The sequence below is a fragment of the Pelobates fuscus genome, chromosome 5 (genome assembly GCF_036172605.1).
Source record: "Pelobates fuscus isolate aPelFus1 chromosome 5, aPelFus1.pri, whole genome shotgun sequence".
NCBI lineage: Eukaryota > Metazoa > Chordata > Amphibia > Anura > Pelobatidae > Pelobates > Pelobates fuscus.
The window spans coordinates 262020005-262044239 of record NC_086321.1 but is presented as its reverse complement, the minus strand read 5'-3'; the positions used below and the strand labels follow the sequence as shown (position 1 = coordinate 262044239).

The following is a 24235-nucleotide window of genomic DNA, read 5'->3' as shown; positions in this document are numbered from 1 at the left end:
CAAGAAAGGATAATAAGAAGAGGAAAGAAGCAAACAAAAGATGGTACATGGGTCAGTAGGTGGTACTCAGTTAGTGCCTTTGATGAAAAGTGTCCTTTGTTTCCAAAATCTTCAAAAATGTAGTTAAAATGTCAATTAATTTGTAAACCATTTCTTCAAAATGATAAGTTTATTGTAAGGAAGAGGGCAACAATTTGTGTCAGAGGGTAAGTTTTTGTTTTCCAATGTTCCTAAAACCATTCCTGAACAATTTTTGCATAGTGGTAGGGTGCATTATCCTGCTGAAAGCGGCCACTGCCAATAAGTAACTCCATTGCCATTAAATGGTGCACAGGGTCTGCATCAATTGCTAGGTAGGTGGTACATGCCAAGGTAAGATCCTAATGAATGGCAGGACCCAATGATTCCCAGCAGAACACTGCCTCTGCCAGCCTGCATTCTTCTCATAACGACACATACGCACCCGTCCAAAAGATGATTCATCAGATCATTGCCTTCTTCCATTGCTCCATGGTCCAGTTTTGATACTCATGTCCCTACTGAAGGCACTTTTAGCCGTGGACATGGGTCATCATGGAAACTCTGGCCATTCTGTAGTTATGCAGCCCATACACAGCAAACTGTGATGCACTGTGTGTTCTGATATCTTTCTATCATTGCCAGCATTCGATTTTTCAACACTTTTAACTATTATTATTATTATTGGTATTTATATAGCGCCAACTAATTCCGCATCACTTTACAATATTATGAAGGGGGGAGTGGGGGACTTACAACACATGAGAAGAGAAGTAGCAGAGCTGGAGGTGAGAGTGTAGTATGGCTCTTTAGGAGAGCAAGAGACAGAGTTGGGTAAGTATAGATATGTTACTCTGGGAGTCCATAAACAGATGTGTTTTGAGGGACTGCTTAAACAATTGAAGACTAGGGGAGAGTCTGATGGTGGTAGGCAGGCTGTTCCAAAAGAAGGGAGCCGCCCACGAGAAGCCCTGCAAGCATGGGTTAGCAGTAAGGGCGCAAGCAGCGGAAAAGGACACCGGCAGAGCGAAGAGACAGAGAAGGGGCATATCTATGAATAAGGGAAGAAATGTAAGAGGGGCTAGAGTTGATTAGAGCTTTATATGTAAGGGCTAGTATTTAAATTGAAACCTATATGATACAGAAAGCCAGTCTAAGGATTGACAGAGGGGCGAGGTATGGGTGGAACGACGGGTGAGAAAGTTCAGCCTGGCAGCAGCATACAGTATCTCTTCTGTGTGATTAGATGAGATGGGCTAGCCTTAGCTCCCCACATGCATCAATGAGTCTTGGGTGCCATAACCCTGACACCGGTTCACCCGGTTGTTCTTCCTTTTCACTTTGAGTAGGTACTAACAACTGCATACAGGGAATACCTAACCAGACTTGCCATTTTGGAGATGCTCTGATCCAGTCATCTAGCCATCACTATTTGACCCTTTTCACTTGTCCATTTTTCCTGCTTCCATAACATGGAAGTCCAATAGGTTTTAAGAAGAGGATTGTCCCAAAATATGTCTAACAATCCACCAGACAGAGTCGCATGTTCAGGCATAAATTTGAACACTTAGAATATATCTGCGCATGTTGTATAGGAACCCCTATACCAAAATATTAAAAAATATACTTTCTGATGGCGTCCCAATAGCATATACACTTTGAGGTGCCATGCATATTGGATACTGCTTTAGTCCAGACTGAGAGCAGAGAAGTTTTCCCTAACTCCTTTTCCCAATGAATTATATATGTGAATTTTGCCTCAGAGTTCAGGTCTAATAGAGACAGTAACAAGCTGATAATGACTTGAGATTTTAATTTAGGCCAGTGCAGAGTAAGCTGAATCTTGAGGGAGATTGTATTCCAAAGAAGTCAATAATATTGTCGACTCTTCAGTAGGTAATAAGGCATGTTACGTAGTTACATAGTTACATAGCTGAAAAGGGACTTGCGTCCATCAAGTTCAGCCTTCCTCACATTTGTTTTTTGCTGTTGATCCAAAAGAAGGCTAAAAAAAAACCAGTTTGAAGCACTTCCAATTTTGCAACAAACTAGGAAAAAAAATCCTTCTTGACCCCAGAATGGCAGTCAGATTTATCAAGGAATAGTGAGAGCATAAACTTGCAAATGGGAGAATAGTTGAGGTTATATACAGCTTTCAAACTTGGAGGAGAGCTTGCTTCAGTCAGTGCGTTATATCTAAGTCTGGCGTAAGATACTGCAGTATAGTAATATAAGTAAACATAGCCCTATATTCAATGAGAGTTGTTTTTGGCTGCAAGATTTCTAAATGTTTAATGAGTTGGTGGTAATTAGATGAACTGAAGTGGTTTACAGGTAAGTGTCAGGATTACAGTATGAGCCAGCACGTAGAACTGTGTAACACAGGAGACTAATAGGTAACATATACCGGGCCTTAGAATGGCCGAGGTCAGGGGACACAGAAAGGAACACAACGATAAAGGAAAGCCAGAAGTCAGGGGTACCAGAAAACAGGGAAGTCAAAATCAATGCCAAAGTCAAATAACCAGAAAAAACAGAATAAGGAAAGCGCTCTCGGACAACTAGGGAAACCACGACAGGGCAATGAGGGAAGGTATTTTTAGGTTTAAATGCCTGCTTTAGTATTCTGATTGGCTGAAATTACTCTTTGACCCCAAAACGTGTGCGCACAGCGCGTGCGTGACGTCACGTGCACGCAGACGTTGTCAATCCGGTGAGCAGACATGGGGGTATATTTTGTTGTTGATCCGCAGCGGCCGACGTCCATTAACATGCTGCTAGTGTCAGTCATGCAGACGCACGGCCGCTGGGTGCAGAGACTGCAAGGTGAGGAAGAATATGTTACAGTAAGTACATTTTGGCAACCAGAAAAGATGGTCCATAATGTCTGAAAGCAGATAAGCATCTTCCAGGGGACCCAAAGCAGATTTTACTGGTCAACAAAGAGACTGAGCCAACATTGAGGCATGGTACTATAACCTGATAAATGTTAGCTGCTCCACTGTTGCCTGATTTTATATGGGGCAGCAAAATGTGTGAGCTATTCTGGGGGGATTGCACCTCTACATGCAGGAATTGAACAATAATGAAAATGTTTTAAATAGCTCAGCTTGTAGGGGAATGGGAATAGTGTGAAACAGGTAGAGTATAAATGAGAAAACACTTATTTTAACAGTCTGTATTTGGTCGAACTTGAAGATATCCATGTTGTACCAGGTATAACAAAGTAATTCAGACTTTCTCACTAGATTACTGTGATTCTTCACTATAGTACTATGTTTATGAAGAGTAAATTTAATATTTAAACAGGGGATATTGTTTCCTTCATTCAAAATTCATATGTAGCTTGCAAGCAGGAAACTTCTGAATCTGGCAAATGATTGGAGAGTGCCCAAGTATGTGGCATTCTTTTTATAAAAAGATATGGACCCAACAGTTTTGAACAACCACATCAAAAGAGGCAAGACTGTGATAGAATAATATCATCAGCAAACAGATATTGTTGGTCACCCAATGGTGTGGGAATACCTGCTATTAAAGAAGATCATTTTATTTTAAATACCAGCAGCTATAATGACAAAATAAATATTACAAGGGGTATATTTTAGTTATAAAGAAAAAAATGGATTAAAAACTGATAGACAGCTAGAAAAAAAAGGGTTCATGGTAACCGATAGAAATGGAGACTGATTTCGGACCTGGAATATGGCCAAATAAGGTGTTCAGCTGAATTTTTGAATTTTCAACCACAATGTACTTGAATGTAAGACTAACTGAACAATGAAATGTAGACTGTGTTTGGGGTGTGAGGGAGGGTCAGTAATCTGAATTCCTTCTATGGTGCCAAAACAAAATTATTATTATTATAAAAAAAAGATTTTGGTTTTATGGGTAGGGATCGCAAAAAACAGCCAAATAGTCTGCACTCATAAGTGTCTCAGGAAAATCCACAAGGTAGATCAAAGGAAGTGCATATGTTATTGCAGAAAAAATAGTTAACATGTCAAAAAATATGTTCAGATCTCATCAATGACAGGCAATCCAAAATCTTAAAACATATGTCAATAGATGCAGACTCTTTCTCCCGCTGGGAAGTCCAAGGTTTGAAAAATGTAACATAAATAATAGAAAAATACAAAAAAGGAAAGACCTGTACCTGGCAGAAGGGGGAAAAACAAAAATATGAAAAAAAACTTACAGTAACTCTGAACATGTTTTGCACCTTTCCTGATGCTTTTTCAACAGGCTGTAAGTGTTTCATAATTTAGTTTTTCCCACCTACCTGATAGTAGAAGAGTAGGACCAAACACTAAATAGTATCCACTACTCCCAGAGAGCAGATAGAGGCAGGCACTTTGAACAACCCATGGTCTTCCAGTCAGTTGGGATCTTCACAAGTGAGGATCCAAAAGATGTGGTTGCCTGATCTTCTTGGGAAACATTCAAAGCCTTGAGGGAAGCAAAGTCTTCCGAGGGTGAGTTAAACCCCTACAATATCGTATGGTGTTAGTTCAAAGAATTTTGATGATAGTAGCAAACATCCTTTTTGCTTTTGTGGGGGTGATAAATCTGCAAATATAGAGAGGCCTGTAAAAAGTTTAGGCAAAGTTTTCAGGTTTGAAGGCAGTCATTTCACCTCTTTGGACTTGTAATAGTGAAGCCTGACTATGATGCTGCTAGAATAGTCCCTGAGTAGGTCGCAGTGTTTGGGTAGCAGGCATGCTCGGTCAATGCACCAGTTGGTTGCAGAAAGAAAGGGTACCCTAGCCTTGAAAAGTGATAGTAGAATACCTTCAGGTCTTCATTCAAGACAGTCTCAGAGACTCATTTTTCTCACCATTGTTTCTAGACCTGTCTTTGGGCATCTGCCACCTTGAAACTTAACTTCTGATTCAGTTTCCAAAGAGGTTAGTTTGTCTACTACTTCATTGTGAGCTCCACAAAGCTAATCAAGCTTACACTCAACATGGTCCATAGCCTGCAGGTCTCGATGAAAATCCACAGCGTGGATGTTCATGTTGTAGATATTTTTCTCAGGTACTGGTCTGAAAGTTGAAAAATAATTTCAGAGTCCGACGCCAAAGCCGACTGCAGAAAGGGGAATGTGGCATAGTCGCTATCTGGGTCTGCCAGTGGTTTATCTCTCCAGTCCCCAAGAATAAGAAAGGTTGTATGTAGGTAGTGTGATAAAACACTAATCTCTAAAGCAGTCCTGTCCAACTTGTGCCCCCCCCCCCATGTTGCTGAATTACAACTCCCATGATTCTTTCAATGAAACAGATAGCCAGAGAATCATGGGAGTTGTAGTTCAAAAACATCTGGGGGGCTGCAGGTTGGACAGCCCTGCACTAAAGGTTAGAATTTATCGTTCTCACCTCGTGGCACACGGAGCAAAGGAGATATATGTCGGTTTGCAAAACTGTCCAGCACATACCCCTCTGATTTAAGTACATCGTACAAGCTAAGTGTTAAGTAAGTAATTAAGTAAGTAATTCATAATGTAATATGGCCCTAAAATCCACATGTTCATAAGTGTTCAACATTTCATATTGTTCAGCAAACATTTGATAAAGTGCAGTCAGTGCAAATCTCGTTCAGAATTTGTCAACCCCCATCTATCATGACAATATATAATGGTTTTATTACTGACACAGTTATTTATAAAAATATATATTTTTTTAATTCGTGTGTTTTGCCTGTATTTGACCAAGTTTTTTAGGGCAGTAATGATTCAGAAACAATTCTGAGAAAATAGACTTGACTTTAAACAGAAATTGTTTATATTTTAAATCACATACAATGAATAAGGTAATAAGGCTGCTGTGCATTGTGCACTACCTGCACTCAGGGTTATTCAACAATGTATAAATGGATTATTAATCCAAAATTGCTTTAAAATTTCATGCCGTAAAGTGGATCAGAAAACTGAGCTGATTTTTCTAGATTTGACTATTTCGAAAATAATACATCCTGTTTGGCTATTTTGTCCCAAAAAAGTGAGTTTCACATTGATTCTTTGTAAATTCCTGTCAGGTCATACTTCAGAAGGTCATTCACTATAGTCTGAATTGTCAGTAATTCAAAAATTCCCTGAAAATTTACACTTCAGTGAAAAATCCTGTTGTGTTCCTGTTTTGTAACTGTGTAAAGCCATTTTACCATTTTTTCAAGTATACTATATGACATTGTTGAATATAAATTTGTGGCTATTACACTTTTTTCTTTCACGTGCAAATTCTCTCTCTTAACAAGCATTTCAGTGCGATAACCAGAAAATAAGAAAAAATATACACTAAGTAATGATCAATGGCTCCATTATTTTCTATAGAGATTGCTACCCTTAGCAGCTGGTTCCAACTGATTTACAACTCTGTAACTACCCAAAACAAACGTAGCCCTGTAATTCCTATTGAAATAAAAAACATCTTATTCCAACCTGGTCACTAGTTTTCTATGGACAGCTGTCTGTCACTACTCGCTACACATAATGAAGTGCTGATACTCAGGTGTACCTTTTTTGCTTTACCAATTACTCGTTAATATTCAAGCGTTTGGTATTTGTAGCATGGTAATTTGAAACTGCCACAAGCTGCCAGCTGTTGTTCACAGTGATAACGTCTGACTGCTATTTTCTGACAAGAATGAAAATGAATCTAATGACTAAACACGGTGTTCTGATATTTTGAATATACTATCCCACTATCAAATACTTCTTCCATTTCCTTAATAAAGAGTATACATTCTATTTCATTTCTTTAAGTTTATGTCAAGACGGCAGACTGTACCATACAAGTTGAAATGTTTGGTCCTGATAATGTGTATCCTTCCTTGCAGGTGATGGTTATAGTATTATTAATATCATAATCCATTCCAGATGGTTCTGTTTTAATTATACTTGTTTTAATGGAACATTTTATAGGAACACAGATAATCTTCTCTGAGGACCAAAATCCATCTTCCAGGCAGGTTTTGGTGGATACATTTTCATCCATCATGTAGCCATCTTCACATCTGTAAAATGTAAAATGAGATATGATATCAATTACAAAATAGAATAGCATAATTCTCTTTTATTTTTTCCCTTAAGTGACAATTTCACTTTATGAGCCATCTTGATGTGTCCCTGTTTCTTTTTTACAATACTTGTTAATATTTAATAATGTATGTCACAAAGTATCACAATTATACCACCCACAACTGTGTGATTCAACTGTAGTCAACAAAATCATACACCAATGTGTTTGAGTAAAATAAATGCTTTGACCTTATCCAGGATAACATACTTAATGAGATTTTATCTATTGATTGTGTTAGTCACATCCAAATATTATGTGGATAAAAAAAATATATATAAATAAAATATTATAGGTTACTAAAGAATTTCTTTGATTAACAATAAAATCCTAGCCCTAGTTTACTACTTGGTGCACATATCCTCTGGCATAATTTGCAAGAGTTTCCAAATGCTTGTGCTGGACAGGAAGTGAATCTATTATAACAATAAACAGTTATATAAAATAAGAATGTTTAGGTGAGTGCAGTCCTCTTGGTTTCATATATATATATATATATATATATATATATATATATATATATATATATATAACAATGGTCTGGAACGGCACTCACGGTCCTTTAAGTTGAAAAAAAGTTTTCTCTATTTCATAAATACAAAAATCGACGTTTCGGTCCGCACAGGTACCTTCCTCAGTCTATCCTGAGGAAGGTCCCTGTGCGGACCGAAACGTCGATTTTTGTATTTATGAAATAAAGAAAACTTTTTTTCAACTTAAAGGACCGTGAGTGCCGTTCTAGACCATTGTTTGTATTACCATCCCCTGAAAACGAGCACCCGGCAAGTAATAGTCTATTATTGACTTTAAACTTCATTGGAGCTAGAGTGCAGGAATTTTTGTATTTATATATATATATATATATATATATCTTGAGAAAAACCGTCAGGGGTTGGTTTACAGATGCAATTGTTTATTTTATTTTTTTATTAAAATCATTATTGAAATGTTTAAGACCTGTGAGTGCACTCTTTATAAAGTGCTAATTTAAAGTTTGACATTTACAGTTTTCATGTTCACAAGTATGTCAATGTCACTATGTATCTGAGAGGTTTATATCATCAGATAAAGTAGCTCAATTAGATATTATTCGGGTTCAGCAAAAAACATGTAGATAAAATTAATAATGCACCAAGCCCACTCCCCAGGATTAGTGGATAACAGGATTCCTGTTAAAAATGCTATTCAATTTAGTTTTTTGTGTAATTATATGTTTATTAATTTTATATTGTTGTGGATAGTAATTTATGATGATGTTCCTTTAATTGGTACACATTTACTTGCTTTAGTGAAAACCAGACTGAAGTAATTTCTAAATAGATGTTATGGCTTTGTTCGCAACCATGTAACCTTAAAGGACATTTGTTTTCTTCTAATATTAACAATTCTCCTACTTTCTCACTTTTTAAATATTTACAGCGAGGAGAAGTGTTCCCAAAATATATATAAAACACACTTGCCTCTGCAGGATAATGCAGTTATCAAAAATTACCCATGCGTCTCTTGGCATCCTTTCATAGCGCCTTCTATAGTGTCTTTACAGCAGCAACAAATGAGGATTCATGGGATCACAGTGATTTGCATTGTATGCCACTATGTGCCTTGAAAGCATGGCATATTATGCAATCTAAGTAAATTCATTTAAAAAAAAGCTTTTCTTCTTTTTTAATACAGTTATTGGGTTCTGCAAAATCCTTGAAGGGGCAGTTTCCATTAAAAAACTGTGTGTTTTGACATTTGTAATGATGGGAAACATGTGAATGAATAAAATACAAAATAATAAGAAAAATGAATTTAAAACAGCCATTTCCTGTAGTAGGAGATGAAACATTGACAAATGGGTTTGTATTGATTGCTTTGTGTAGCTTTTTACAAGTCATTGGAAGCTCGGCATCTTTATACGAATGCAACTGTGATGCACTTAGAATTCCTCTGCAATACTCTTATAGCAAATATTGTGAAAAATGAAAGATATGGTCTTTTAGCTCTTTATGTCCATCAACTTGCTATTTCAGTAAATTCACATAAACTGCTGAGCAGGCAGGAAACCTAATTGACAATCCTTAATAGGTTTTTATGGTATTCTAATGAACTACTACTTTAATATGCAAGACATTTTGAATGCATTCTTGGCCTTCAATCCACATTTCAAAGCTTCACAGTACTATAAATGTTTGCATTTTGCTCTACTAAGGTTTTGCTTAAGTCATAATGTCAGTTTAGCTTGTTTAAAGGAAAATAGTTTTACCAATGAAAAAAATGACATATTTACATTTTCAACATACGGTATGTATATTTGTTATGCTCAATAGATTAGCTGCCATTCAACACTGAATCTTGACTATTTTTGTAACATTTTAGAAAACCTTAATTTCAGGGCCATTAATTCAACAGAATTTTTTTTTTTTTTTATCTTGAAGGGACACTTTAGGCACAGTAACTGCTTCATCTAATTGAAATGATTATAATGTCAAGAGTATCCTGATGCCATCTGTCCATTCAGTGTAAACCATTTTTAATATTGTCATACTAAGCAAGACTACATGGCAGCCCATTTCTTCTGTGCTTCTTAGGCTGGAAACATTAGCCTGGGCAGCTGACTGCTCTCAGTCTGTCACAGCTGCCATTACTGATATGAATTGGTATGGCTAAAACTATATGTGTAACCTTTGCCTTAGCCATACCTTCCCTAGGGGCAGGGCTGTGGGTAGCCAGAGGCCATCATTCAGTGTTCAAAAATTGTATAACACTGACTGGTGGGACAGGAGGGACAGTGCCAGGGGACTTAAAGCACTATAACCAATTCAATAAGATACAATGGTTATAGTGCTTAGAGTGTCCCTTTAAACAAAAAGGAAACTTAATTCTATAAGCCCATATTTGTGATTGTCGGCAGCTTAAAAGAGATGAGTTGATAAAATGATAGTTCCCATGCTATAAAATGTCATGTTTAGCAATGTTCAGTTAACTAACATTGTTTTTAACATCTACCATCTTAACCCCTTAAGGACCAAACTTCTGGAATAAAAGGGAATCATGACATGTCACACATGCCATGTGTCCTTAAGGGGTTAAAGGAGCACTATAGGGTCAGGAACACAAACATGTATTTCTGACCCTATAGTGATAAAACTACTATCTAGCCCCCTTGGCCCCCTTTGCCTCTCTAAAGATAGTAAAATCTTACTTGTATTCAAGTCTGAAGCTGCTGCATCTGCCTATGAACTTCCTCTGACATTATCAGAAGTGGTGGCCTGATCCAATCACAATACTTCCCCATAGGATTGGCTGAGACTGACAAGGAGGCAGATCAGGGGTAGAGCCAGCACAATTCAAACACAGCCATGGCCAATCAGCATCTCCTCATATAGAGATATGAATCTCTATGAGGAAAGTTCAGTGTCTGCATGCAGAGGGAGGAGACAGTGGCGGACTAAGGGGGGGCGGAGGGGGCGGTACGCCCCAGGTGCCACCTGGTAAGGGGATGCCATGACCCTGGTCTGAGAGCTAAGGGGAATGTGTGAGCTGCGCCCCATGGCAGCTGGGGTGTCGCACAGTTCACACGGAGAGACCAGCAAGCTGAACTGGCCGCATGGAAGGAAGAAGGGGCGGAGCTATGTACATTTGGGGCGGAGCCAATCCACGAGCAGGGGTGGGGCTTAACACAGCCCATACCCGCTGCTGTTACTGCTGCACAGGGAAGGACTTCAATGAATCCACTCCCCCAGCCCACACTGTCTGTAAGTAAGAGAGTGTGCGTGTGTGTGTGTAACTTCCTGTAACTGTGTGTGTGTGTGTTTGTGACTGCCTGTAACTGTGTGTGTGTGTGTGTAACTGTCTGCCTGTAACTGTGTGTGTGTGTGTGTGTAACAGCCTGTAACTGTGTGTGTGTGTGTGTGTGTAACTGTCTGCCTGTAATGGTATGTGTAACTGTCTGTCTGTAACTGTGTGTGTGTGTGTGTGTGTGTGTAACTGCCTGTAACTGTGTGTATGTGTAACTGTCTGCCTGTAACCATGTGTATGTGTGTGCAACTGTCTGCCTGTAACTGTGTGTGGCTGTAACTATGTGTATGACTGTCTGCCTGTGACCGTGTGTGTGACTGTATATGTGACTGTCTGCCTGTAACAGTGTGCGTGACTGTGTGTTAATGCTTGTAACTGACTGTGTGTGTAACTCTCTACCTGTAACTGTGTGTATGACTGCCTGTGACTATATATGTGACTGTGTGCATGTGACTGTGTGCATGTGACTGCTTGTAACTGTGTGTGACTGTCTGCCTGTAACTGTGTGTGAGGGGGTGCAGGGATTTTGTAGAAGGGGGCAGAGGTTTTAAAAAGTTTACAAATTTGTGCAATACATTTGAATTTTTTTTAAAAAGAACACATTTGAAAAATGTAGTAGGTGGTTTTTTTTGGAGGGGGGGTGCCAAACCCAGGACCCGCCCCGTTGCCACATGCTCTAGGTATGCCCCTGGGAGGAGATACTGAATGTTTGGATGCATTTTAGGCAGCCATGACCCAGGAAGGATCTCTAACAGCCATCTGAGGAGTGACCAGTGAAATTATCACTAGGCTGTAATGTAAACACTGCATTCTTTCAGAAAAGACAGTGTTTACAGCAAAAAGCATGAAGGTAATGATTCTACTCACCAGAACAAATTCAATAAGCTGTAGTTGTTCTGGTGAATATAGTGTCTCTTTAACATATTAAGAGCTTAATAGGACATGCTAAGCTGTAATTTGTCAAGAGTATGTAAATGCTAAAGTTAACTTTCTAAGATGATTGCAGGCAGGGACGGACTGACAGTGGCCTGGGCCCCCAGGCAAAATTAGGACTTGGGCCCACTGCGGACCGATAAATATGCTGGTGTAGATGTACCATGTATTAGGCCCTGGGGAAATAGAGCAGCTAAGCAGACAAGGGCACATGTATGAGTGTGGGGATAGATGCGTGTGAATGAATGTGTGGGTGGGATTATGTGGTGTGTGAGTTTGGTGGGGATGGTCTTGTGATTCGGGCCAGCAAAAAGCTTCCTGTCCACCTGCTCCTGTTTGTGCTGGGCCTGTGGTCAATCTGCTTGAGGGATGGAGGTTGAGGTTATCCTGGCTTCCCTCAAAGTTGCTGCTGTGCTGGATGGTGGCCGGCAACTCCACAAGCAATATGGCTACCGGCGTGGTTAGCCCCATGGCCAGGCTCCTTCAGGGGCCCCTCCTGCAGCCCCTGCTCCTGGGGGCTGCACTAGCACCTGCCGGAATTTCCACCTGCCAGTTAGGCTGTCCCCAGATGCTGCACCTCGGGCCCCATTGAAGAGTAGGAGCACGGGCCCAGGGCATCGCCAGGCCCGCGTGGCTCGGGCTCCTGACACGTGGCCTGCTATTGCCACACAGGATGCGCAGCCTGCTACTGCCGCAAGTCCCGGCCTACACCCCCTGCTTCATGGCCTGCACCAGCCTCTGAATGCGGGCCGGCGGTGGAAGGAGGCGGGCAGCACCTTCCCTGCGGCGTGTGGCTGCCCAACAACCCTCCAGATCCCCCTGCGACAGGCAGGGCTGTGACCAGGGCCCCGGTGGTGAGTAGGTCCGGGAAAGGGCCGCCGTTGGGGGTTGGGTGGAGGGCCTTGCATGGGTCTGTTTCTTTCCACCCCCTTCATTTCCTGGGTTTCCCCTGGGGTCCTCTCTTGGGTCTGCCTCTGGGAGAGCCCCCTGGTTTCCCTTCTTCCTCCTCTGCTCCCTCCCTCTGCTCCCTCCTTTCTTCCTCCTTCCTTTTCTTCTCCCTGCTTCTTCCCCCTGTTCTCTCTGGGTCCTGATACAACGCAGACATGGAGGCTAAGGGCGATGACTCTGGTAGTCAAAAACACGGCTCGACCTTTATAGGAATCGTTGGGCAGCCCAGATTCTGTTGGAGGGTGTTGAGCAGGATTTTTGGATCTCCTACTCTCAGTTCGGAACCTTTGGTCCATACAGGAATTCCCTCAAGTGGTTCGGGAGAAGCTTCACAAGGAAGTATCCTTGGGCCGGTTGGCCACCCCCCGTCTTTTTTTGTGCCCCCTATGTCCGATTTGCGGGTTTCCCCTTTGGGTGTGGTGCCCAAGAAGGAACAGGGTAAATATTGCCTGATTCATACTTTGTTATACCCTCCACGAGGTTTGATGCAGGGAGTTCGGGCCTTTCATTCCGTATAGGGGTGGCTAGAGAGGACTCTAAGCTTGGCATGCCAGTGCAGGTAGTTCTGAGAATCAGGAGGTCAGGGCGTTATGTTCCTTATGTTCTCCCTGCCGGTCTCCAGAGTTGATTTTACTCCACAGGTCCGGTTCCCCCCAGAATATTGATCACGTGAAACTCTTTTGGGCCATGAGGCGTGCGGCGGCCCGGCCTGGTCGGGTGAGTGATTGGGTCTTACGCCTACTGAAGTGGAGGTTAAGTGGTTTGGCACCAGAGGCATGAGGTGGGTGCGGCTCCTCCCCAACCTGGTTCAGCTGTCCCTCCTCCTGGGGGTTCCGAGTGTCCTTGTCATCCATCTAGGGGGGGGAATGACCTGGGTTCGGTGCCCATATGGGATGTAGTGTCGGCCATTAAACGTGACATGGCACTCATTCTTGTTTTATTCCCAGATGTATGCCTGGTCTGGTCTTATCTCCCGTAATTTCTAGCAGCATGCTCGGCAATCATAGTGCCAGGAGAGTTTCAAGATTCATTTTGGGTATTCGGGGCATTCCGATTTGCCATAGGGTCGGGGTGCTGCCAATCTATTTTGGGGCATGGTGAGCACTTGACGGAGGTCGGGCCCGACCTTTTAATCTCACCCTGCAGGAAGTGGTGGAACAGGCTGTGAGTGGTTTCGGTGGGGTCCCCTGCTGATTTAAGGTGTAAAACAGCGGGGTTGTGGCTGGGGGTATGTCCTTGCCAATTAAGTTTGAGGCGGTTATGTCAATATGTGGAATGAGGTGGTCAAGTTTCAGGTGTCAACCTCCCCTGCTCTAAAGGGTTAACCTTAGGTTACCTGTTTGGACATGCCCACCGAGCGAGGAAAAGGTCGGCTGGTGGTAAGCATTGGAAGGAAAAGAAATTTATGCCGAGAGGGGAGGTGAGAAGAAGTGATGCATAGACTCATGGTTAGTATATTGGCAAGGATGGTTGGGTTATACTGTATCACACTGTGTTAACTTATTTGTTAAGCTATGGTTATTTATGTTTGACGTTTGGTTTATATCAAGTAAAGTTAAAGATTAAAATAAATTATGGATGTGTTATACAGTATTTATCATATGTTATAATAAATTATGTGGCCTGTTTCATCCATACTACATTATCTGTCATTATTTGAGTGGTAATTGGGATAGTTCTATGTTAGTATGCTGCATCACGATTTCCCACTACATACATACATGATTGTATGTGTATGTAAAGTGAATGTATGTTTCTGTGTGTATCTTCACTGTGAGCCCTGATGTGCCTGGTGTATGTATGTCTGTTTGTAGTGTCAGGATATGTAGATTCAGATTATAATTAAATACATGTTTTTTGTTGTTTTTTGTTTTAAATATGGTAGTATTTATATGTGTGTTTGATTAGCATGGCAGTATGTATAAGGGTGTGTGTGTGAAATGTGTTTGTATGAGGTATGCAAGCCTCCAAATTTTGCATCTTGAATTACAAACCAGGTGTTAAAAACTACAAGCTACCTTAAAGGAACACTATAGTTTCAGGAATACAAAAGTGAAACTATATATAAGGTTAAAAAGGTGATTTACTTACTTTTTTCCAGCACTGCCTGGGTCTCCTCATGGCTGGCCCCGTCCCCACATGCACAGCAACACACCATCCTCCACCAATCAGCCGCTTCTCATAGAGATGCATTGAATCAATGCTTCTCTATGAGGAGTGTTCACAATGGGCAGCCCTGACACAGGAAGCACCTCTAGTGGACTTCTAAGTGACTGCCACTAGATGTGTTCCTGCAAAGTGTTCACATTAAAAAGGGACAGGTAGTAGGCACCAGAACAACTACATTAAACTGTAGTTGTTCTGGTGACTATAGTGTCCCTTTAACTGCTTGTGTTTATTTTTTTTTATTTTTTTTTATTTAAGTAGTGGGGGCAGGGGATGAAGTGGTTGCAGGGGGTAATAAGGGTTGCAGTGGTTGCAGGGGGTTGGGGCTGTAATGGGAGCAGGGTGTAGGGGCTGTAGCAGGTTCACAGGGTATAGGGGCTCTACAGGGTGCCTGGGGGTAGGGGCTGTAGTGGGTTCAGGGGGTATAGGGTCTGTACAGGGTGCCTGGGAGTATGGGCATTAGTGTGTGCCAGAGGGGTAGGGGATGTAGTGGTTGCAGGGGATAGAGGATATTGCAGGTGCAGGGGTGTAGGGGCTGTATTGGGGCTTTAGTTGGTGCTAAGGGGTAGGGGTTTTAGTGGGTGCTAATGGGTAAGTGGGGGCCGGGGGATAGGGGCTGTAGCGGCTTCAGGTGGTATAGGGGCTCTGCAGGGTGACTAGGGGCAGGGCCTTTATTGGGTGTAAGAGGAGTAGAGGTTGTTGTGGGTGAAGGTAGTAGGGCCTGGGGTAGGTTCTGTAGTGGGTTAAGGGGCTTTAGTGGGTGGTAAGGGGTAGGGGCTTTAGTCGGCGCTAATGGGTAGGGGCTGTAGTGCATGCAGGGTATGTAGTGGGTGAGGGTCTAGGTGCTTTAGTGTGTGCAGAGGATATAGGGGCTCTAGAGGGTGTCTGGGGGAAGAGGTTGTAGTGGTGCCTGGAGGTAATAGGAGTTGTTTTAATAACAGGGGTATAGGAAGTGTAGGGGATTATAGGGGCTTTGGTTGTTAAGGGGGTTGGAGAGATAGGAGCTGTGAAGGGACAGTAGTGGGGGAGATTAGACACAAAATATTTTTAATTGGAAAAAAGTAAAAAAAAAATATATTCCCCTCTTCCAGGGAAGGGGAATCCTTAATCCTAGGAGTGGATGCTTGAGATGCTGCTGCCTGTAACACTTATCAGGGCAGCTCCACTTTTTTCAGATGTGGAGAGCAGCAGGTAAAGTGCACCCTGAACATGTAGGTGTCCTTGCCAGGTAAGAACCTGTGTTTGTTTACTTTCAATGTATGTTCTGTCTCACACTACAGAGTAGATCCTGAGCAGGGCATGGCTCTGTCACAGAGAATTCTCCTGTCGTGTATTGAGCTGCGGTACTGTCTGGCTCCTCCTTCCCTGACAGCCTGGCTCCTCTTTCCCTGACTGCCTGGCTCCTCTTTCCCTGACTGCCTGGCTCCTCTTTCCATGACTGCCTGGCTCCTCCATCTCTGTCTGCCTGCCTCCTCTTTCCCTGACTGCCTGGCTCCTCTTTCCATGACTACCTGGCTCCTCTTTCCATGACTGCCTGGCTCCTCCATCTCTGTCTGCCTGGCTCCTCCATGCCTGACTGCCTGGCTCCTTCATCCCTGACGGCCTGGTCCCTCCTTCCCTGGCTGCCTGGCTCCTCTTTCCATGACTGCCTGGCTCCTCCTACCCATGACTGCCTGGCTCCTCCTTCCCTGACTGCCTGGCTCCTTCATCCCTGACTGCCTGGCCCCTCCTTCCCTGGCTGCCTGGCTCCTCTTTCCATGACTGCCTGGCTCCCCCTTCCCATGACTGCCTGGCTCCTCTTTCTCTGAGGTCAGACATGCGGAAGGAAGGAAGCTGCACTGTGCATTGTTTGAAATGAAAGCTAATAGCAGTGATTTAAAGAGCATGATACTAAATACATATAGTGATTTTATATTTTAGAATTATTCTTATTTTTGTTGTATTCAATTCATTGTAGAGTGTGTGAAATTGAATGGAAGTCTATTGCATGTCACTGTGCATGAATGCAGAAGTATGAATATGTATGAATATTGCCGTGTATATGAGTGTGCATGAATGCAGGGGTATATTTGCATAATGTGTCTCGGTGCATGAATGCAGTAGTACTTTTAGTGTTGTGTTTTTATGCATGAATGCAGGAGTATATTTGTGTAGCGTGTCTGTGTTCATTAATGCAGCATAACAGCATGCTGCCTGACTGTAAAGAATCTGCAACTGTGATGCAAAAGTGATACTGTCAGAAAGAAATGTTTTACCACTGTATTAAGTAAAGCATTATCAGTAATATAAAACTTTTTTTTCTTTTTGCTAATAAACGTGCTCCTACAATACTGAGACTCAGGATACCAGGGGTATCTGGTTGTTTACTGGCTGCATAGATCCCTTTTAGTAGATTAATTCAGATATCCCCAGTTAAGGTCAGATGGCAGGACTAGTATGATGGTGGCAGGCTCTCCTCTGTGACTGACTGCTGCACATGGCACTGGTGGAACATACGCCGACACTTACTGCTAGTGTGGAATGTGTTGCGACTCATTCTCTAGCTTCCCTCTGTGAAGGACCGGGTGCCTCTGCCAATCGATGCTCCTAGTGCTCACTGAGGACTTCAAGCTCTCCACCAGTCTCCATAAGCAGACTCCCACAAACCTCCGCAGCTTGATTGGGGTCTCACTGTACTCCACCCACCCTGGACCCACGACCAGGATCCAGGTTCCAGCTTCCAGTGGATGAACATCTGCTACTCCAGAGAGTATAGCAGGAACAGCTCTTAAAAGAGCTAGTGAGTATAATCCAAGGGAGTATAAGGAGTATAGCAATCCCCAAAATGAATATAGCTGTTCCCTCCACACATGAGACGAGGCTCTATGTTGAGGGTGAAGAGGAGCTGATTTTAATGGTGCCACACTTGTCCTTTTATGACAATTCCCATGCAAGGGGCACTCTCACATGGACCTTGTGGGGAACTCCTTTACAAAGTCACAGGCCAATAATACCAGTGTTACAATGCATGACACTCCCATATACAATACAATACATTAGCCTTCCCCTTTACTTAGGAGATAATGGAGTCAAGCACTATTCTAAACTCAATTATCTCCAAACACAAAAAACACACATTTTTACAGACCCCCCAAAATACCTTAAAACACATAAAATCCACAAAAGTTACATCCCCTGATAGCCCTGATCTGGGTGACCAACATATACAAATACACCCAGATTAGTTCAGGGGTTCAGGAATTTCCTAGAAGTCATTGTTTTTACCGATCGCACGCATGGTCCCATGCCAAAAATAGTTCCATCAAATCACGGTTAAGTGCCGCTGGGCAAAGTCTTAATGCTGAAAATAGTTCCAGGGCATTCGCGGCTAAGTCCCCCTGAAGTCTATTCACTGTTTTGGTCCATGCAAACGGCCACCAGGGAGCTAGCGTTCGGTTCTATGGAGAGTGCCGAACCAGGGGAACAAGGGAAATCAGGGGTAATAAAATATGGGTCTTTACAGTTGTTGACTTCGCCCGTAGTCTTTTGGCAAGAGGCTGGCCAGCCGGCCCCTCCAAGCACCCGTGACGAGGTTCAGTTCATCACACCCGCCTTTACCTTTCAGTCCATCATTAAGAGCACAATTCTAGAATGCACTGAGTCCATTGAATGATCATTCAGGAGAGCAGGCTCTTCTATCCAGTCTACCCAAACTGCAGTACTATCTTCTACACAGTAAAACAAACTGTAAGCAGTTTTCTAGAAACTTCCAAATCTAATAAAAAAATTCTCATGTTACTCCTTATGTTGTCATGCATACATAATTAATTATGCAAATTAGTGTGGTCGGTATTTTTTTCTAGTAAAGGTGGAAACCTTACTGGTAGTTGTTAAGGCAATGAACTGGTAAATGCACCTTTTTCTTAATTGACCATCACATTGTAACTTGGTATGCGCTAAACAGCATTCTGGAATCCTTGCAAAGGATTGATTGCTCCGCTCAGATATTATGGGCAGGAGCAAACCATATAAACCTGCAGTTAAAAAGGAGTCATAATTGCTTTACGTCTCACACTAACTTTAGAAGTAGTGATGTTGCGAACATAACATTTTCGGTTCGCGAACGGCGAACGCGAACTTCCGAAAATGTTCACGAACCGGCGAACCGCCATAGACTTCAATGGGCAGGCGAAGTTTAAAACCCACAGGGACTCTTTCTGGCCACAATAGTGATTGAAAAGTTGTTTCAAGGGGACTAGCACCTGGACTGTGGCATGCCGGAGGGGGATCCATGGCAAAACTCCCATGGAAAATTACATAGTTGATGCAGAGTCTGGTATTAATCCATAAAGGGCATAAATCACCTAACATTCCTAAATTGTTTGGAAAAACCTGCTTTAAAACATCATGTATGATGTTGTATCGATCAGGTAGTGTAAAGGTTACGCCCGCTTCACAGTGACAGACCAAACTCCCCGTTTAACGCACCGCAAACAACCGCAAACAGTCCATTTGCACAACCGCAAACTCCCCATTTGCACAAGGTTGGATACCAAGCTAGCCATATCCCGTTCCTTGTCCTCACTGATGTCATTGAAGGTTTCTTCCTCCACCCATCCATGTACAACACCAAGGGTCCCTGAAAGGTGACAACAAGCCCCCTGGGATGCCTGCTGTGTTTGGTCTTCCATCTCCTCAAAGACACCTTCCTCCTCTGACTCCTCTTCTTCAGACTCCTCTCTCTGCGTTGCCTCTCTCTGTGTTATTATAAGGTGTCTTAAGTAGTACTATTCCTATCAGTTTAATCCCTGTTACGTCCCCTATCAGGGGACATGTATATAAGGCATCGATTTTAGGAAGCGGGAGATGGAAAAACATGCTTGGTCAGTCCTCCTACTTCAAATTTGAGGCACTGCACGTGCAATCTAATGTGCCACCAGATAGGAATAGTACTACTTAACACACCACTCCTATTTGGTGGCACATTAGATTGCACGTGCAGTGCCTCAAATTTGAAGTAGGAGGACCGACCAAGCATGTTTTTCCATCTCCTGCTTCCTAAAATCGATGCCTTATATACACGTCCCCTGATAGGGGACGTAACAGGGATTAAACTGATAGGAATAGTACTACTTAACACACCACTCCTATCAGTGAGATGGAAAAACATGCTTGGTCGGTCCTCCTACTTCAAATTTGGGGCACTGCGCGTGCAATCTAATGTGCCACCAGATAGGAGTGGTGGCACTGGGCAAGTGGGCACAGTATACCCTGCGAGCCTGACACACACGCTGGCAGACAACTAACTGCTATTCAATCTATTACAGTCAATTTTTTTTTTTTAAATGTACACTAATGTTACACCAGATATGAGTTGCACTGGTGTGACACTGTGCCCTGGATGGCCCTGAAACGCACACTCATGAAGGAAACTGACTGCTATTATATTACAGTCCAAAAAGTTTTGTTTTTTTAAATGCAAGCTATTGTGACACCAGTGAGTGAGTGGTGGCACTGGGCAGGCCCTGAAACGCACACTGGTGAAGGAAACTGACTGCTATTATATTACAGTCCCAAAAGTTTTTTTTTGTTAAATGCAAGCTATTGTGACACCAGATATGAGTGGTGGCACTGGACAAGTGGGCACAGTATACGCTGCGAGCCTGACACACACTCTGGCAGACAACTAACAACTATTGCTATTCAATCTATTACAGTCAAAAATGTTTTTTGTTTTTTTTAAATGTACACTACTGTTACACCAGATATGAGTTGCACTGGTGTTTTTTTTTGTTAAATGCAAGCTATTGTGACACCAGTGAGTGAGTGGTGGCACTGGGCAGGCCCTGAAACGCACACTAGTGAAGGAAACTGACAGCTATTATACTACATAAAAAAATATTTTTTTTGTTTAAATGCAAGCTATTGTGACACCAGTGAGTGAGTGGTGGCACTGGGCAAGTGGGCACAGTATATGCTGTGAGCAGGGCCGCCATCAGGGGGTGACAACCGTGACGGTTGTCACGGGCCCGGCGGTCCTGGGGGGCCCGGACTGCTTTGGCAGTCCAGGGCCCCACAATTACTTAATGCACATATACATAGCGATCATCGCTATATATATGTGCAACCGCGGGCCCCCCGGCTCCCTATACTTGCAGAGGGGGCCCAGCGGCCTGCAGAAGCACTTTCCAGCATTTCCCTCGCTCTAACTCCCGCGAGACGTGCGGCCGTTAGAGCGTTGCCATGGCAACGCTCCGCGCGGCGCGCACACCACATCTCGCGGGAGTGAGAGCAGGAAATGCTGTAAAGTCCTCCTGCAGGCCGCTGGGCCCCCTCTGCAAGTATAGGGAGCCGGGGGGCCCGCAATTCCACCTGACCGGACCACCAGGGATCAAAGGATCTTCCCCCCTCCCTGAACCAGGTAAGAAACAGGGAGGGGGGAATAACAAAAATACATTTAAATTACTATTACTACATTTACATGCATACACTACTAAACACATACACACACTGCATTCATTACACTGACACACACACTGCATTCACTGCACTGACACTCACTGCACTAACACACTGCACTCACACACACACTGCATCCACTGCATTCACACTGCATTCACTACACTGACACACACTGCACTAACACACACACACACTGCATTCACTACACTGACACACACACTGCATTCACTACACTGACACACACTGCATCCACTGCACTGACACACACACTGCATCCACTGCACTGACACACACACTGCATCCACTGCACTGACACACACACTGCATTCACTACACTGACACACACACTGCATTCACTACACTGACACACACACTGCATTCACTACACTGACACACACTGCACTGACACACACTGCATTCACTACACTGACACACACTCTGCCTTCATTGCACTGACACACACTGCATTCATTACACTGACAGACACACTGCATTCATTACACTGACACACACTGCATTCACTACACTGACACACACTCTGCCTTCATTGCACTGACACACACTGCACTAACACACACACACTGCATCCACTGCACTGACACACACACACTGCATCCACTGCACTGACACACACACTGCATCCACTGCACTGACACACACACTGCATTCACTACACCGACACACACACACTGCATTCACTACACTGACACACACACTGCATTCACTACACTGACACACACACTGCATTCACTACACTGACACACACTGCACTGACACACACACACTACATTCACTACACTGACACACACTCTGCCTTCATTGCACTGACACACACTGCATTCATTACACTGACAGACACACTGCATTCATTACACTGACACACACTGCATTCACTACACTGACACACACTCTGCCTTCATTGCACTGACACACACTGCACTAACACACACACACTGCATCCACTGCACTGACACACACACACTGCATCCACTGCACTGACACACACACTGCATCCACTGCACTGACACACACACTGCATTCACTACACCGACACACACACACTGCATTCACTACACTGACACACACACTGCATTCACTACACTGACACACACTGCACTGACACACACACACTACATTCACTACACTGACACACACTCTGCCTTCATTGCACTGACACACACTGCATTCATTACACTGACAGACACACTGCATTCATTACACTGACACACACTGCATTGATTACACTGACACACACTGCATTCATTACACTGACACACACTGCATTCATTACACTGACACACACTGCATTCACTACACTGACACACACTGCATTCACTGCACTGACACTCACTGCACTAACACACACACTGCATTCACTACACTAACACATACGCACTGCATTCACTGCACTAACACTCACTGCATTAACACTCACTGCACTGACCCACACACTGCATTCACTGCACTAACACACACACTGCATTCATTGCACTAAAACACACACTGCATTCATTGCACTAACACACACACTGCATTCATTACACTGACACACACACTGCATTCATTACACTGACACACTCTGCATTCACTGCACAAACACACACTGCACTAACACACTCACTGCACTAACACACACACTGCATCCACCGCACTGACACACACTGCATCCACCGCACTGACACACACACTGCATCCACCGCACTGACACACACACTACATTCACTACACTGACACACACACTGCATTCACTGCACTGACACACACTGCACTAACACACACACTGCATCCACTGCACTAACACACACACACTGCATCCACTGCACTGACACACACACTGCATTCACTACACTGACACACACTGCATTCACTACACTGACACGCACTGCATTCACTACACTGACACACACTCTGCATTCACTGCACTAACACTCACTGCACTAACACACACTGCATTCACTGCACTAACATACACACTGTATCCACTGCACTAACACACACTCTGCATTCACTACACTAACACACACTCTTCATCCACTACACTAACACACATACTGCATTCATTGAGGGGGAGGCAGGCCGGCCGGGCAGGGAGGGAGGGGGGGGGGCCCAGACTTTGTGCTTTGTCAGGGGCCCCAAAATTTCTGGTGGCGGCCCTGGCTGTGAGCCTGACACACAGGCTGGCTGTCAGGCAGGCAACTGCAATTACATTAAACAGAAAAATAAAAAAAAGCAGAATGATGATCTAGCCCTAAAAAGGGCTTTTTGGGGGGTGCTGTCCTTACAGCAGAGATCAGATGAGTCCTTCAGGACTGTAGTGGACACTGAATACACTAGCCTAGCTATCAATTTCCCTATCAAATCAGCAGCAGCTACACTGTCCCTACTCTCACTAAGAATGCAGTTTCACAATGAATGTAAAATGGATGCTGTCCAGGAGGTGGGAGGGTCTGGGAGGGAGGGTCTGCTGCTGAATGGCTGGAATGTGTCTGCTGACTGTGAGGTACAGGCCAGGGTAAAAGTTTACTCAATGATGACGAATAGGGGGCAGACCGAACAGTGCATGTGTTCGCCATCCGTGGCGAACGCGAACAAGTGATGTTTGCCAGGAACTATTCGCCAGCGAACAGTTCGGGACATCACTATTTAGAAGTTGATATGTCCACTAATATCAGGAGTAGTGAAAGTAACAATATGGATACAAAATAAAAGTGGATATGTGGGCGCAGAATAGATGTAATACAACAGATTTAGTATTCAGCTGTATTTAAATGTCATCTGTGAATCCATTCATGGATGTGCATGCTGTCTAGCTGCCCCATTCCATACTTTTAAATGGATAGAATAGAAAACAAAGTTGTTTTACATGGTGTACA

At 43.3% G+C, this 24235-nt stretch overlaps 1 protein-coding gene across 1 annotated transcript in view; it reads right to left on the bottom strand.

Annotated features, from left to right (window-relative positions):
• Nucleotides 1-24235, bottom strand: part of SVEP1 (sushi, von Willebrand factor type A, EGF and pentraxin domain containing 1) — a 334296-nt gene that overhangs the window by 57350 nt on the left and 252711 nt on the right. Inside the window, exon 39 of the mRNA XM_063455268.1 lies at nt 6804-7029. Within this exon, the coding sequence (XP_063311338.1) occupies nt 6804-7029 (226 nt within the window). The remainder of the gene's footprint in view (nt 1-6803; nt 7030-24235) is intronic.